Raw genomic sequence first — 18,128 nt, 5'->3', positions numbered from 1 at the left:
TCTCTCTCTCTCTCTCTCTCTCTCTCTCTCTCTCCTCTCTCTCTCTCCAGTCCTAAACAGCAAGCCAAGATGGCAGAATATTGCCGACTAATATTTGGAGATGCACTGCTTATGGAGCCGTTAGAAAAATACCCAGTAAGTCATTTTGACATTTTTCTTTTGAGATATAGAAACTTCCTATTTTTGCTTGGAAGGGGGAAGAAAGGGACCTGAGATATGTTTTGTTATTTTGATTCTTCCTTCTGTAACCCTCCTGGGAGGAAAGAAAAAAGAGTTTTCCTTTTCCATTTTCCCATATTCTCCTTTACAGCTAGACTTGTTTGGGGCTGGACTGAAGAGCTGCTTAGCACGCAAAAGCAGCCAACATAACAGCCAAAAGACTCTTTTGAGTCTTCTTTGAGAAAATAATCAGATCCTCTTGAGAAGTGTATACTTGCACCAAAGGGTGCAGATGGTAGCATCCCTGTCTATGTGTTGTCTCCTCACTTCTCCATCATCATCATGCCATTGCTTACTATGGCAGTGTGCTGAGTTGCATAATACTATAGTAGCATCAGCATATTTTTTAAGAGAAAGAGTAAGAAATATCTCACCCCTCCAACCATAGAAAGAAGCAAAGCTGCTAAAGGATATCCTAAGTTTCACTACCTCATCTCTTCTCCCAGGATATTAACACCTTAAGAATGACTTTATTATCAGCCCACTGTCCCCTAGCAATGGGATATGAAGGGATGAAATTTGTTTCAACAGCATATTTTCTGAATAACTTACACGGATGATTCTTGTCACTGGTGGCTAATAGCTCATGCCAAATCGATTTTATCAAGCTAAAATCATTAGAATGAATGAATGAAAATTTGTCAATTATTTACTATGTAAAAGGTAACATGTCATAATGAGTAGGGAGCTAGCCTCAAAGTCTTGTTTCAAGTCCTATCTCTGAAACCGCCTGGTTTCTGTGATTCCCCGAGTCTTAACCTCCCAATTTTTTAGGTAAGTCTGTGAAATAAGTAGCAAAGGTAATTACCTGTGCCAGTAAGTTTCTTTACCAAGAGTTCGTTATAATAGTGAATCACTGGTCTAGTCCTTTTTGGATATCCTAGCCTCAGAGTATATCAGGTACTATGCAAAACATGTGAGATGTTAACTTTCAAAATGAGAAATAAATGACTTTCCTTAGAAACATTAGTCTTCATTTCAGAGTTAGAAGATAGTCTGAGGTGGATACATTCAGTTACTTTCATTGAGCCCTATATCAGGACTCTTCAGTTTAGGATGTTAATCACCATATTATAATAACTCTTTACCTTCGTTCATCAGTGATTACCAACCCATCTGTCCAATGTCCACCTATAGCCCTTATAGATAACATCCTTCCTTACTGGTGGCTTCTAGATTATAACAGTTTCATCTTAATCATTGCTCTTCCATTCACATTTGCTCAAGCTTCCTTCACCCAATTTGGTAAAATAATGATAAGACAATGATAAAAGCAGACTTCCCGTCATATGAAGATGGCAACTGGCAATTGGCAGTACTTTGAAGATGCACAGAGCTGTCCAACTGTTTATTTTTTTATTCATTGTGTTTACAATATCACACTTACTACTATATTTTTTTTGGTTTTTTTTAGAGGGCAATTGGGGTTGTGACTAGTTTTTGTGTTGTGTCTGAGGCCAGATTTGAACTTAGGTCCTCCTGACTCCAGGGTTGGTGCTCTATTCACTGCACCACCTAACCGCCCCAACACACTTACTACTGTTACATCCTGAGATGTTACTTGGCATGGTCCAGTGGAGCATGCTAAGGTGATTGTATATATGTGTGAGTGTGTTAATATGCTCTCTCTCTCTCTTTTTTAATGTTAGCTTGAATCTGGAGTTCCTCTTCCAAGCCCTATGGACTTAATGTATAAAATTTTGGTAAAAAACAAAAAGAAATCACACAAATCTTCAGAAGGAAGTGCCAAAAAGAAGCTATCAGAACAGGCATCCAATACTTACAGTGACTCATCCAGTGTGTTTGAACCTTCATCTCCTGGAGCAGGTAAATCACTGAGTCACAGAATATTACAGCTAGAAGGCACTTAAGGGAATCGTCTTGCACAGAACTTATTTTTTTTGTAGGTGAACAGAGACCCAGGGAGTTTAACTAACGTCATCTGTCAATCAATACTCATTTATTCAGTGCCTATTATGCTCCAGGCAGTAAGGAAAAAATACAAAAATTAAACAATTGTGCTCAAGGAAACTTAAATTCTATCTCCTTGCATAAGGTCATGTACCCATTTAGTTGCTGAACAAGGACAAATACTTTGTGACTTCCAGTCAAGTGCTCTTTTTCACCACACTACCTAATAAAGGAAATCAAAATACTTGAGACAACCACACACATCTCAAAAAACGGTTTTCTAATTTCAAATCATTAGCAATAATTTCTGTTCATGCCTGTTTGTGTACACACATTTGTATGTGTTTGTATGTATGGGACTCTCTACTCATTGGTGAGGAGCAATGTCTGCCCCTTTATACAGGGCAAGGAATTGCTGCCCCTTGCGTATATGTGGATACATATGCATACATGAATATACATCCCTGCACCCTCCATATCATCCTTTAATTTGGGCCTACAATGAACATTAATACTCACTGTTAGACATTTTCCCCAAAAAGCAATTGATCTTTAATGTAAATGCTGAATTTCAGGCTCCTTCAGAGCAGCAATTACCTAAATAATGATTAGAATGTTGGACCCAAAGTATGATCATTAACTCTGAATGGTGACTTGAATCTTATTTGAATTTTACAGTTTTTCCAAAGTGAAAAAGTAGAGAAGCTAAATGAATTATCTACCAAGGCTATTAGGCCATGATTTACAACATTCATTCTTACACTTAGAGCCATATGCCAAACCACGGACTCTTGTAGTAAATTTTGTTGGCTCAAGGGGAAAGAAGAGAAAATGGTGACCCAGTTCCCTTGGGCTGTGTATCATTTGGACTGATTGGCAGTACTTAAGCCTTTGCTATCTAGGTAAAATTAGTAGCTATCTGAAAAGGAACTCACAAGGGGTATTTTGTTGGGTTAATGGGTATCTAGGATACTCTAAAGATTTATTTAAATAACATTTCTTTTAGGTGTCCACTCCTTTAGTTTTTCTGCTTTAGGTCCCATTTGGCCACTTTGGTTTCTATCATTCTTTCTTATTAAAAAATGCTTGTCACCAAATGTTACAATATTTGTTGTCAGCTTTCCTTTAACACTTTTATTATATACTTCTTCCTCTCTCACCAAAGATATTCAAATATGGGTTTTTGGGAGGAGAAATGTGTTTGTTCTCAGGGAGGCCTCTCTTTAAGTATTTGGAAGGGAACGGTTTTTATAGGCTGCAGATTTCCTCCTAGGAAAACCTTACCCTGTGAAAGATAACAGCTAAAACAACCAGTGCTTCATGTTTACGTGGGTGAAGAGTTTTCACCATCTGCCTCTTCCACCATTAACTAGGTTTCCTTGGTCTTAATAAGTGAATGCATAACATAAATAATGAATTTCACAGGCAGTGAACACTATTGCTTAATCCAGAGAAAGAGCAGCAATCTGTTAGTAATTCGGTAGATTTCGTAAACCGGCCTCTGGCTGGTTGTGTAACAGTCCCCCCCCCACACACACACACACTCCATGGAAATTTTTGGACTTTTGAATATGGAGGTAGGCCCATAAAACAAGAACATTGCTTACTAATTTGGCATTTAGATGGTGGATTTTATCTTAACTAGAAGCACACATAATTTGTAAAGCCTGAAATAGCGTTGATTCCATGGTTTTACTACAGACCTTTTTCCTACTGACAGTTGACTATCTTTGGGAGACATCAGCCAGTTTTATTTACTCCAGCACTTCAAAGCTCTGTGATTGCCCTGATATAAGGGAATCATTCCATCAAAGAAGATTGTAAGTACTCTATGATTTGGGAGAGTCACTGTTTGAGAGTTTCTGTGTTTAAAAAAAAAATAATCATCTATGGATGAGGCATTAGGTAGGTTAGCTTCACAACAACTGACAATCCATGTCTAGATTTGTAGTTTTCAGCTTGGCAAGATCTGTATGTTTTGACTCTGATGCCTTAGCCTTCAACAACCCAGGACATCTTTGTCTCACCCTTAGGACTTTATGCATGGCAGGGAAGAGGAATGGAGAAGTGGTAGTATATGGTCAGTGTCAGGGGTTTCTCAAATAATTGAGATCAAAGGACTTAGAGGTCTACAGGGACAGAACATCCAGTACAAACCTTTCATTTTATAGTTAATGAAACCAAGGTCAAGAGAGGTGAAAGGTGACTTGCTCGAATTATGGGCATGTGTATAATAGGCCACAAACAAGTATTTGACTTCTCAGATTCCAAGTTCTGTGGTTTTCTACTACAAGATACCATCTCCCTTGTGGTCCTGATTTTAATCTTGGTCTCCTTTTTAACCTTCTTCTAGAGCTGCAGCCAGGAAAACAATGATTCCTATTTCACATCTATTGTTCCTATGGGATGAGCAAATCCTCCCTCCAACACATGAGCCCAAGATTATTGTTGGTTATTATGGGTGAATAATCATCTGTTCATGAAGCCTCTCTGTGGGCTTTTCTTAATAATTTAATTAAAAATTATTCAGGTCAGTTAATATTTAAAATTGGGAGGGAATTTGGGGTTCCAAAAAAAATTTAAGTGCCTGCTTGACTTAAACTAATGTTTAAATATTAAACGTTTAAATTCCACAATTCAACAGACATAAACAATGCACCAGCCACAGAGCTGACGGTTGGCAAAGGGTGGAGATATAGTGAGGGGGGTAGAGATCCAGAATTTGGATGACACATTCCTTGCCTTTATGGAGTTTATGGGAGAGTAACATTTGTTCCTAGGTATAACACTTTAATTTGGAAAACAAGAATGTGACAGATATTATTGCGGGGGTATATGCTATATAACCTGATTAATTCTAGAAATCTTTTCCATTATATACAAAACACTTTGAGATATATGTTTGTATACATATGCATACATATGATATATCGCTATATCACATACATGTTACATTATAGATACATGTATGTGCGTACATGATATAGATATCATATGGGTGGGTATGTATGTAATATATGTATATTACAATATATGATATATAAATATATTGTTCATTACTATATATGTATTATATACATGCCTGTGACTTATAGACATGCATGCATTCATACATTGCATGCTTATAGTAATGTGATATATACAGGTTTATGCAAAAATATCACAGGTGTGATATTTGAGGTATAATGTGTGTACATGCATCCACATTTGCATTGTATACATGTATGTTATATACACATGTCAATCATACATATACGTGCCTAATGCAGATCTGTATGTGATAATAAACTATGATTTCACCCATATGGGGAAATCTAGTGTAAGTCCCCTACAACTGTGCAGAGTGGCAGCCTGTCTGTAATTTAGAGAATGAGCCTGGGGCAGAGATTAAGTGACTTGCACATGCGTCTTAGTCAGTATTTGAACACAAATCATCCTGTCTCTGAGACCAGACCTCTCTCCCTTATAACATGCTGCCTTACTATTCGATGATTATTTATTCAGTGAAAGGAAATAGCTACAAAGTTAAAGGAGACAGCGACACCATTTGTTTTCATGCAAGAGGCAACTCTTGCAGGGAAAATCAGAATAGTAACCATATGTGCCTTCCCATCATGTGGTTTCTGCTCCCATCTATGGGACATTTTATGCAATGGCACTGAGTTAACTGTCAGAAAGTCAGCAGTAATACAATTAAAGAATATGTGCAGCATTAGGTTCTTTCTATCTGTTTTTATTCTAAAATCTGATTTCCTGACCAATAATACTCTTTAAAAGCAAGAGCCAGAGACATAGAAGCTCAAAAAGAATCATCTTGTCATCAGTATTTCAGCACAACTAAAAATTCCCTGGAAGAAAACAGGACATTTGAATTACCATACATTAACTGAATATTTTTAAAAACTGAGTCTGGATAAATGACAGTGCTCTATCTTTTTAATATTACTAACTATATTCAGGATTTTAAAATATTTTTGCAACAGTTATTTCTTTTAATTACCAATTAGTTTCAGATATTTAAAAGACAAGTCACCCCATGCAAATGAACAGGCTGAATCTTACTATGTCATGATAGAATTAAGTTTGCATTTTCATAAAAATGGCTGAACTGTAGTGTTCTACATGTCCCAATTCTAATCATATTGGACATCACAACCCCTTTCAACTAATACCTCCTTTTCTTGAGTGACAAAATGGGGAGGTGTAAACAAATAACTTCTGAGGCCCCTTCCTAGGAGAGGAGAAAGAAAATAGAAAAAGGAAATTAGCTTGACTCTTTACAATTTAAAAGTTTCTAATCCAAATCAATAAGTAGTCATTAAACACTTACTATATCTAAGGTCATATGCTAAGTGATGGGTATACAAAGACAAAATCAAAAGTAGTTTGTACCCACAAGGAGCTTGAATAACTTTACATAAGTTCTAATAACGCTTTGGCTGCTTCCATATTCAGGTAGGAAATCAAAATTTAAAAAATAGTTTCTTCAGTATCCCCTAAACACACATAGTATATATTTAAGCAGGAAAAAATTACACAGGATAAAATATTTCAGATATAGCTTTAACTAAGATGGGGGCCACTGGATTATTGCCCCGCCCTCCCCAGCACCAAAATTAAAGGGTTTTTTTAGCACGGACTTTTAGCAGTGTAAGCCTGGCACTTTTTTTTAATCAAAAATTAGTTAAAATAGGTGTGTCTTTTCTCCAGAAACTCTTCCATCATTTCAATCTTCCCCATATCAGATAAGTTCCTTCAAAGTCCTGCTCTATTGACAATGAGTAGGATGGTGTCCTAGGGTCTCTTTCTCATGTCTCCCAAATGAATTTGTCTTAAAATGTTATTTATCTTGCATTTCAATTAAGCTTGCCCCAGATGCCAAAATGAATCTAAGAATCACAAAATTGGAGAGTTAGAATAGACCTCAAAGGCAATTTAGTCAAACCCACCATGAAAGGAGTCCTCATGATAACAGCTGACAAATAGGCTGTCCAGCCTATGCCTGAAATCCTCCAAGGAGCAAGTATCTACCACCTCTTGAAGCAGCTCATTCTATTTTTGGACAGCTCCAATTATCAAGAAGAGTTTCCTGATACCAAGCCTCAATTTGCCTCTGCACTTTCTTCCCATTGTTCCTGGTTCTGTCCTCTAACAAATCAAATCACTTCTCCACATGACAGCCCTGCTGAGTCTTTTCCTCTGTGAGACCAGACTAAGTGTATTCAATTCCTTCAACTGATCATCTTATGTCATGGGCCCTAGGTCTTTCACTAGCCTGGTTAACCTCCAGTGGACACTCTCCAGTTTATCAGTGTCATTCTTAACCAGTGGTGCCCACAACTTAACAAAAATACTGCAGATGAAATCTGATGACAGCAGAAAATAGCAGGACTATCACTTCCCTATTCCTAGACTCTATGCCTTCTAATGCCGCCCAAGATGACATTAGCTATTTTGGTTCCCACATCACCCTGCCAGCTAATATTGATCTCATAGCCCACTAAAACCCCCAGATGCTTTTCAGAACAATTGTGGTCTATCCCTGCCTTCCCCATGGAGTACCATGGCACTTAGGGTTCTCTTACTATCTCCTACTTAGCTTGGGTTTCAACTCCCTATATGTAATTTTTGTTCTGTCATTTCCAGGCAAAGGTTGTCCTGTTTTGCAAAGAAAATAGAAACAAAATAAGGGCTGAGAAGATGTTCTTTCTCTCTGTTGTCCTTTAGAACCAATAAGGGTCCTATCCCTTCCTTGATACTTTTTTTCCCTCTCAATACAGCTTTGAAAAAAGAAACTTGGCTTTGTTTTCCTTAGCTCCCCTTGTAAGTCTCAGCTTATTCTGAGATTTAGGATTCTTACACTATTTTTGCAGGACTGTGCCACCCATAATCCTAATATTCATCTTCTGATAGCTGATCTCACTGGTAAGAGAGAAAATAATTATAATTAGTTTTTAAAGTTCACAAAATTCATCCTAACATTTAGAAAAATGACATATTAAAAATAACTGACAATGTTCTCCATAACTAAACTTTATTGAAACTGTGTCTTTAGTCAGAGATGCATCCTTGCAACTCTGTAATGAATTAAAGAAACATATGGAAACCAAAGTCCTATTACAGCGTACATGTAATCTTGAATGTTTTTAAGGTGTAATTTGTTGTTCTGTAATTAATATGTTACAGGAGAAGCAGATATAGAGAGTGATGATGATGATGACGATGATGATGACTGTAAAAAGTCTTCAATGGATGAGGTAAGTAGATAGTTTGGATCTGAAGTGAGCTTGTTATACTCTTAACTGGAGATGATGCTGGGTCGTTGCCCATACCTTCATTCCTTAGTCATCTTCTGCCATCTAGTGGTAAGAAATAATACAATCTCTTTTTGAAAATCATTGGAGTTTTGTTTGAAATTGATATTATGAAGTAACGCATGGACGTTGTAAAAGGCTGTATGGCAGAATGAAATGACTGCTATTCTTGGAGTCAGAAAGCACTGGGCTCAAATCCTGCCTCTGATACTTATTACCTGTGTGACATTGATCCAGTCATTTAATTTCTCAAACCCTCAAGTTTTCATATGTAAAATGAGAGTATTGAACTAGATGACCTCTACCATCCTTCCAAGTTCTAAATCTTTGAGTCCATAACTGAAGCAAATGGTGATTTTGAGGTCAACTGCCTCACTTGTAGAGTCATCCAGTATTTGGCCTTGGAAAGCAGATTAGAAAGTCAAGGCTACCAGTTGTCAAATCTAACCTCATCCTGTATAAACTTAAGGTTGCCCAAGGAAATCAGGTGTCAGTGCATTTGAGACAATATACTTCGCTATCAGTGTTGCACAGAGGATGCATTCATTTGCCAGGGTCATAAAATAGATGGTCTCTAAAGTGGCATGAATCTCTAGGATTCTCTAAAATTATGAAGAATCTGGGAAAACACAAGACATGGAAAGCCAACTAGGATATGAGGTCCCAGAATAAAAATAGCAGGGCTATTTTTTGAAAGAAGTTTGAGCATCAGTTTATTATTGAAGTGCAGATTTAATAGCAAGACATGTAAAAGTGGCCCCTATTATTCAAAAGGACTACAGAATGTGGAATATTTCACAAAGACCCAGAATCAAATATTAATGATAACTCATGTTTACAGTTCATTTTAGTAAAAACTAATAAATTAATACAAAATTAATAGGGAAATAAAATTCAAAATTTGGAACTTTATAACAGTTTTGGAAAGAAAACAACTCAGAGATTACTTTTTAAATTCTCCAAATTTCCACAATCTCTGTTTTGTTCCCTTGGGGCAGGAGTGGGGGAGAACCAGACCCTCTGTGTAATGTTCCTTCATTAGACTCAATGTCCTTTAACAACTAATTTTTCCAACTATCCTACCTTTTTGCTCTTTAAAGTGCCTCAACTAATTTGTATCTGTATTTTTATGGAAAACAGAAAAGGAAAAGAGGGGATAGTGTCAGATAAATAGTATAAACTTCTCATTTATCAGCCACAAGTGGTGATAGGTGATCAGTGGTTTCAGTAACATAGAAAGGGCTCTAGCAATTAGAACAGAGTACTTAATTATATTTCAATATAATTGGTTTTCCTCATAATACTATACATTTTATTTTACATATCTGAAAATGAAAATCTGAGGAGTACATAGGCTGCCCAAGGGGGGGCCATCACACAGACACACAGACACACACACACACATACACACATACATACAGAGTCAAGAATCCCTGTATGGGAAGCAATATTTGTGTTAGGATGTTGCCCAATTATCTTTTAAGCTGGAGAATGTGAACTGGATTCTTCAAAGAGAAGTATTTTTCCTGCTCCTTACCCAGAATTAGAGGATCGTATCAAATGTGTCTACTGAGATCTGCCAATCTAGGATATATAGCATTATATCATTAAATTTATAATCATACTTTTAAAGATGAGATCTTTCTATTTCTTGCTTCTCCAGGATATTTCTGAGTGAGGACTAATACTCATAACAAAAGAGCAAAGTAGCAAAAGAGGCAGTGCGTTTCAGTTGGCAGAAGTAAATGATGAAAACATTTGGAAAAACTCTCTTGTGTGTAAAACTACAAATCTTGAATTACTATTTTATTCCTTGCTCCAGGGCACTGCTGGTAGTGAAGCCATGGCCACAGAAGAAATGTCCAACCTGGTAAACTATATACAACCAGTGAAATTCGAGTCATTTGAGACATCAAAAAGTAAGTTGTTGTTTTTTTTTTAAGCAATCGGGGTTAAGTAACTTGCTCAGGGTTACACAGCCAGTTATTTCTGGGTGTGGTGCTGAGTATCTGGGGCCGGATTTGATCCAGGTCATCCCGACTCTGGGGCTAGTGCTCTTACTCGCTGAGCCACCTGGCCGCCCCTAAAAAGTAAGTTTTTAATTGATTGTTTATTCTTACAAAGAGAGGCCCCAACTGCGGCCTGTAATGATTATGCTTGAAACACTGAGTAATTGGACCAGCAAATGTTATACTCGACACAACTGCCGAATTCTGGTATTACTCTTGTTTAGCGATACAGTGGATGAGAATCTGGTTAGTCTTGAATAAAATTCAAGGAATAGAGATACCGTTGGCATTATATACAGTCAGTACTAATCAGCAAGAACACTTATCAATCATGTCTACAAAACTGAAAAACATTTGATTAATTTGGTGTCTTCTCTTGCCCTAAAAACTTAGGGGGAATCAGCATGTAAACTATCCAGTGCACTGTGCAGAATGTTGCTAACATAGGCCCTGAAAGGTGATTTGTTCACCATCCAATCTATAGCCATAGTACAATTAGTAAGTTACTAACCTCTCATTTGGTCATGCCAACTTTTTGCACACTTAAGAGACTGTGCCATCAGTCTTCATAAATTGTGTTCTGGAAAAAAAAAAACCAAGTATATTAACTTGTCATAGATTAACTTCTCAGTAATCTTTGTGAGCATAAAAATACCATCTTTCTTTTCAGAAATGAAAAGGCCATTTTTGTCAGGTTCTCTTTTTCATTTAGTCAAAAGGTATGATAAAATTGGCACCAAAATATGTTTCCCCCAAGCCCCAGGGTTTCTCTGACTTTCAGGGTCCCATAGCTCTAATAGAAATTCCATCAGTAAAGAAGGAATCCTCTAGGATTCGCAAAAAGTTAAACTAAAACTGAAACACTTAAAACATATATGGCAGAAATTTTTCCCAAGACAGCCCACTGATTTTCTCAGTGCCTCATACTTTATGTGCTAGGCCTTAGTACAGAAATACCTCCAGCTCCCCAGCAGGGAAACAGGTACACAAGTAAACACACAGGAACACTTGAAACTGAAAGGTGTGCTATATTCCTGTGATAAAGTTCTACCTCCCTTTGTACTCCTTCCTCTAACACTGTAAGTCTGTACAAACAATGTGACAACGATTAGTCTCTGATACTTGCCAGGCAAACTTTGCTCAACTTGACTTTTATTTGCTAACTAAAGACCATCCAAAGATGAGACAGGGGTGGTGCACTTCACAAGGTTATTTAATGATGGAAACTACTGCCTTACTTACTCTCCACAACTCCATTGCCCTATCTTCTTTGATGTGCTGACATTAACAAAAAAAAAAAATGCTAGGGTGCCAAAAGCTATACTACCTCAATTATATTGGTACTGTCTTACTAAAATTATATTAATCTAATAGCTCATTTTTTGCACTTCTACACTATAGTATTTTTTTTACATTTTCATTAATTTATTTAGAAATGTGTCTTGATACAAGCATTTTATATTCAATATGAAAATGCCTAGAGGAGTTACTTTATTGTGCTTTTATGTATTTCATTAGCATTTATAGGAGATAAGCTCATTCATTAATTGAAAGCTTTTCAAAAGGAAGCTAAATATGTGTTAGAGCCTGGAAACAAATGTAGGTGACAGTTGCCAATTGCTTACAAATATAGTTCTCTTTGTGCTTTTTTTGTATTGATTTGTCACCTTGAAAAGAACAATGCACTCCAGAATCATAGACTTGTTTAATTAAAGGTCATTCTTCAGATAATTAATCTTGGAGCCTGCATTATATTGGGGTAGGTACAGAAAAAAGTTTTTCTGGCTCTTACAAAAGTAGTAGAAGTGAATTAAGTGCTTTGATATTCCATTACTAATAGGCTGATTTGTGACTATTAAACTATTATGTTGTTTCCGTTGGGCATGACATGAGGTATATCTCTTGGTCTTATTGCTCATATCATTTCTTCTCCTTTCCAATGTTATCTTTGGTAACATTGTTTGGAAACCCAGTAGAGAAATGAAGGTTAAAAGTGAATAAATTCAAGAGATTTTTCTAAATTGTCAAAGCCTGACATGTCATATAAATGGCATCAAGCAAATAAATGTCGTGGCTCAGTCCAGACTGTGTTGTTATTTAACAAAATGTACTAGCTAGATAGTAGTCTTGGGAAATATAATAGAGAGGAAAGGTCCTCCTCTGTGTCTTTCATATGAACAAACTGTAAAATGTGTTTTACTTTATGAATTCCTATTTTAAAATTAAGCAGATATACATAAGACTTCAGGAAGCAGCTAGGTGGCCCAGTGGATAGAGCACTGGACCTGGAGTTAGGAAGATCTGAGCTCAAATCCAGCCTCAACCACTTACTAGTTGTGTGACCCTGGGCAAGTCATTTAAGTTCTGTTTGCCTTAATCCAATGGAGAAGGAAATGGCAAACCACTCCAGCGTCTTTACCAAGATAACTCCCATGGAGTCCTGAAGAGTTGGACACAACTGAATGACTAAATAAAACATAGGGGGGTGGCTAGGTGGCACAGTGAGTAAGAGCACTGGCCCTGGAGTCAGGAGGACCTGGGATCGGTTCCAGCCTCAGATACTCAACACACACATACACACACACACACACACACACACACACACACACACACAAACTGGCCATGTAACCTTGGGCAAGTTACTTAACTCCAATTGCTTTAAATACATACATAAATAAATAAAACATAGGGCTGCATAAGCTGAATCATAGTACTTACATTTTTAAAAATATTGTACCTGGAAACACCTTTTTCAGAGCATAGAGTTAGCTCAGGAAAAAGTAACATTTATGTGCAAATTAGAACTAAGATAATTCCTAGGATCTGATATATGTGTGAAGGTGAAGTGGGGAAAGTGACCTATAAAAGGACTGTGGAAAAGAGAGAGAAAATGGAGTAAAAATCTGCCCTACATTTGTTGTTGTTGTTCATTTGCTTTAGCTGTATCTGACTCTTTGTGACCCCTGCCCCATATTACCTAATGAGAAATCTGATCATTTTAATCAGGCTATAGCTTCATCTTGCCAGCATCTGAAAGAACATGTTTAATTTTCATTTTATTCAAGGTATAATTAGGAACATTTGTAAAGAGGACCCATATGATCCAAGCACTTAAAGAGAAAGTAATGTAGGAAATAGAATGGAAGAAGGGAAAAAATCAGGAGAAACTGGAAAGAAAGTGTTAGATTGACTCAGTCATCTGTAGTTTAAGCAGGGAGTTCTAAGCTAATTTTCCTCCATTAAGATAGAGGGAAAAGAGAGAAATTGATCTAAGAGAGATAACAAAATAAGAAACAACTGGGGCTGACAGACTGGACGAGGGTGTCCAAGAAGAGAAAAGAGGGGGAGATTAGTCCAGTATTCAGAATCTGGAGATTCAAAGGGAAAAGAGTACCATCTGTTTGAGAATTACATACAACTTATTAAATTAAATTCTTTTTGAGGAGAAAAGAGGGAGAAGTAGGTAAGGATGCCTGGATGTTTCTTCCTCTGTTTCCTTTATTCTCAAAGATCTGAATTGGTTAGATGGAATATATTTACAAATAACTTTACCTGGGTATAAGAAAGGAGGGCATTTTTTTAAAAAATGGAGTTCCTTATAAATGATCTTTAGAGAGAAATCAATTCTAACAATCTCTATTTACATTGGGCCTTAAATTAGCCTGATAGCCACAGATGAGTCATTATGTTCAAATCAACAATTATTTATTAAGAACATTGTTATATAAAGACCACTAGTTTCAAAGTTATGTCAGAGCAATTCCTACCCCCCATGTCATTTGATTACCAGTCTTCATCAATTATTAAGTATTAAAATCCATTTCACTTTCTTAATACTATTATATACCTCAGAGACCTATGACTAAAATATTATTGAAAATGATATTAAAGCAGATAATACTTTCAGTTATGAATAAAAAATTCATTGAAAAACAAATAGAAAAATTATGCTGGGTAATAATTTCTCTTAGAGTTATATTTCCTATAAGTTTTATTTATGCAGGAAATTTAAATTATACCTTTGACTTATATTCACTTATAATTTTTCTTTCTTTTTCCCCCTCAATTCAGAAAGAAACAAAAGTTTTGAAATGTCTTCTTTTGTGGAAACCAAAGGGCTTGAGCAACTAACAAAGTCTCCAGTAGAATTTGTAGAGTATCCTTTACCTAAAGTGTTTGACTTGATGTTACAGAGTTTATTTTTTCTAGCTCTATGAAATAATTTTGATGCTTTGATTGACAATCACTGAATCTAAGCAACAATTATTGCATGACTAACTCAATAAGTTTTACTTATTATTTACTTAATACTTAAATTATGTACTTATCATGTAAGATCATATATTTCCAGGGTTGAAGAGATGTCAAAGGTCACTTAGCAGCTCCCTACCCAATTCAGGAAAGCACTTTATTACTCTTAGAAGCATCATATAAATGGAAGTTAATACTATTATCATTGTTATCACTTATAAAAAAACTGTTACATTCATGTTCTACATGAATATTTCTAGTATTAGAGAATTTTTTCTCTCAGAAGCAATCTATTCCATTTTTGGACAGTTAAAATTGTTAGAAAGCCATTTCTTATATTGAGCTATAATTTTCTTCCTTCTGATATCTACCTAGTCATTATCATGCTATACATTACAGGTAAGTACAATAAATCTAATATGTCTTTCTGGTGGCAGCTATGCAGATACTTTAAGGAAGCCTTCCTATACCTTCTCCTTTCACACCAAGTTTTCCCTCCTTCCAGGAAATCACCTCTATTTCATAGTATCTTATATTCATAGATTTAGAGCTAGAAGCAACCGCAGGTCATTTTATAGATGAGGAAACTGAGGCTGATGGGTTAAATAATTCACCTAAGGTCATACAGATAGTAAAATAGTCATTTCAGGATTTGAGTTAATGTCTTCTAAATCCAATCATATGGATTCCTAATTGGTTGAGTGAACAAAACCAGACAATACTTGTTAGTAGCTCACTAACTTTTTCTACGCACATCACTAATGGAGTTCTTCAGGTGTCTCTCCTTGACTTTGTTTTGTTTCACATTTTAATAAATTAGACAGCTCAGATAAAGGAACTGAAGATGTTTCACTGTAGAAGAACAGACATATAATACCTTTCTTCAAATATCTGAAGAATTTCAATATAGAAGAAGGCTTCGACTTGCTATACTTTACCCTTAAAGGTAGAGCTAGAAACAATGGGTGGGAGCTGAGATGAAGATTTAGAGTCAATATGAAGAAAAAATCCTAATGACTAGAACTGTTCAAAATGTTCTCCCTGAAGAGACAAGTGAATGCCCCTACCTCTTGCATTGTAGAGGGGATTTCTGTACAGGTATATGTTGCAATAGATAGCCTGTGAAGACCCATCTAATTCTGAGATTTTATAATTCGGTGATTACTGACTCTTGTTCTAAAAAGTAATTTTTTTAATATTAATAACCCACAAGGGCTGGTCCCTTAATAAGGAAAGAGAGGAAATAAAAGCTTAATCCTAATATAAAATTTGGTTGATAATATAATAGCAAAATAACTTCTCTGAATCGCTAGCATGATATAGAGCTTTAAGGCTTCCAAAATGCCTTACACATATTATATCATGAATCAAGTAGTTAAATACAAAGTAGTTTAAGAATGAGAACACTAACAGTTTGTGGGGGGGGGAGGAAGAGATAAAGAAAGACTTCTCAGAGAAGGTGATGCTGGAGCTGAATCTTGAAGGAAGAAAAGAAGGAATTCTGTTAAATAAGGATGAAGAGGAGCTGCAATCGAAGCATGCAGGGAAAGGTAGCATAAGGCCATATATACAGAAGAAAACCCCTCATATTGTGAATTTCCTTTGGGGAAAAAAATTAAGGCAGTTAGTGTCTCCATTCGGTGTCTTTGGTTACTGAGAGAAATCTCTTACCATAAATTTATTGATTATTGGCTAGCCTAATTAATAAGTTGATTATTAATTATCCAGAAAAATGTTAATAAAGCTGGGAGAGCTATCTCCTTAAACAATATCTGAGGTCATCAATTTCCACAAAATTCTTCCTCTCATACCTTCTTATGAGAGTGTATATGACACTGAGTTCTGAAAGACTTTGGCAAAGAGAGTACGTGTTAATCTGTTAATCCTTAATGACTGCCTACTAAATTAGAGATGGACTATAAATCTGGTAGTATGAAGGTACTCCCATCGATGAGAGACCTGAAATTTAAAGTATTGAAGTATGTCCATCTATCCCAAAAGTGAATTAGATTCATCAAAAGGTTGCCCCCTAAAAATTAATAAATACTTCTCTTTATCTCTCCTTTGTTACCCAAGTACTTTCTACATTGCTCTTCTTTGTTCAGATTTGTAGTTCCCCCACATGTATATCTTACTCATAGATAATGCTATCCCATTGCTACTTCTATCAAAACCGTTTCTTGGAAACCATTATCACATTCTAATAAATCGTAACTTATCAAATGTCTATGATACCTGTAAGATCATAGATAACTGTAGACATTTCACTTGGTTTATAATTTATATGCCAGAGGCATTAATGTACAGATATCTGAGGCCATAATTATTACTTGCAATAAAGAAAATTGAAAAAGGAATTTAGGTAACCAAAAGTGCTTGTATAATTCAAGGAAACTATCCCAAGGAGCCCAAATTAGAAAAATGATCCTGCCCATACCATTCTATTTATCAATGGTGATAGAAGTAGAATAATAAGAAATTCCTAATAATTAGTAATATTGAAAACTAGAATGGGGAACATCAGAATATAAGGAGATCCCAATTACTGCAAGGCTTTCAGAAAAAGTTGGATTACCACTAGCCAAGTATTTTGTAGATGAGATTCTTTTTCAGGTATGGCTTGGACAAGATGGCCCTGAGCTCCTTTCCAAATTTGTAATTCTAATGTCAATTTATTTGTCAATAAGTGGGTGGCTTTGTTATACTTTATTATACTAACTATTATAATAGTATACTTTAAGCAAAATGAGTTTTCAAGACTCACCTTCTAGTTTAACATTTCAACAGATATTCACTACACAAATCAAATATGTGAACTCCTAACAAATTCAAGAAGTCGGTTGGTTCACTGCTTCACTCTCTTGCAATATAATGTCCCTTATTTTGAAATGCTTTAAAAAATGCCTTTTGGAGAATGATATCATGATCCTGATTAACTTATTTTCTAGAAAGGTAAAAAAATATAGAGTTCTAGATCCATAACTAATTAGAATAAAAATCAAAATATGAAACAAGGGGAACTTCTCTTTGTTAGCTTTCTTATGTTAGGCATTCTCAAATGTGCCATTGTGTTCACAAGTAGAAATAGCACTGATAGAAAAACATAAGGAAAAATAGAAAGCAGAGAGTCACCATATGGCAGTGTATGAGAAGCTTTTCCAAACAGATATAATGATGAAGTAAGTAGAGTTGTAATTTTTGTAGTAATTGTTAAGGACCATTTAGGTTTTACATAAGGAAAAACTTCCTAACAATTTAACTTCCCTGAAGTGAAATTGGTTGCCTTTGGAGGTTGCCTCTGACTTAAGATCTTTAAGCAAAATTAAGTGACCCAATTATTAGTTATATCATAAGATAAGCAGTGTTTTGAACAAAGTGGCCTCTGATGTCCTATCCAGCTAAGATTCTCCAACTGATTCTATGA

The 18,128-nt window shown here is 35.9% G+C and overlaps 1 protein-coding gene across 1 annotated transcript in view; it reads left to right on the top strand.

Moving 5' to 3' along the window:
• Positions 1-18,128, top strand: part of PLCB1 (phospholipase C beta 1) — a 628,464-nt gene that overhangs the window by 439,228 nt on the left and 171,108 nt on the right. Inside the window, exons 12-16 of the mRNA XM_069065428.1 lie at positions 51-135; positions 1,869-2,046; positions 8,317-8,387; positions 10,267-10,363; positions 14,525-14,609. Coding sequence (XP_068921529.1) covers positions 51-135; positions 1,869-2,046; positions 8,317-8,387; positions 10,267-10,363; positions 14,525-14,609 — 516 coding nt within the window. The remainder of the gene's footprint in view (positions 1-50; positions 136-1,868; positions 2,047-8,316; positions 8,388-10,266; positions 10,364-14,524; positions 14,610-18,128) is intronic.

The sequence above is a fragment of the Petaurus breviceps genome, unplaced genomic scaffold (genome assembly GCF_028583685.1).
Source record: "Petaurus breviceps papuanus isolate PSGF00001 unplaced genomic scaffold, PetGlider_PUasm1.0 90686, whole genome shotgun sequence".
Classification (NCBI taxonomy): domain Eukaryota; kingdom Metazoa; phylum Chordata; class Mammalia; order Diprotodontia; family Petauridae; genus Petaurus; species Petaurus breviceps.
The sequence above is the reverse complement of the archived record's forward strand: the minus strand, read 5'-3'. Positions and strand labels throughout refer to the sequence as shown.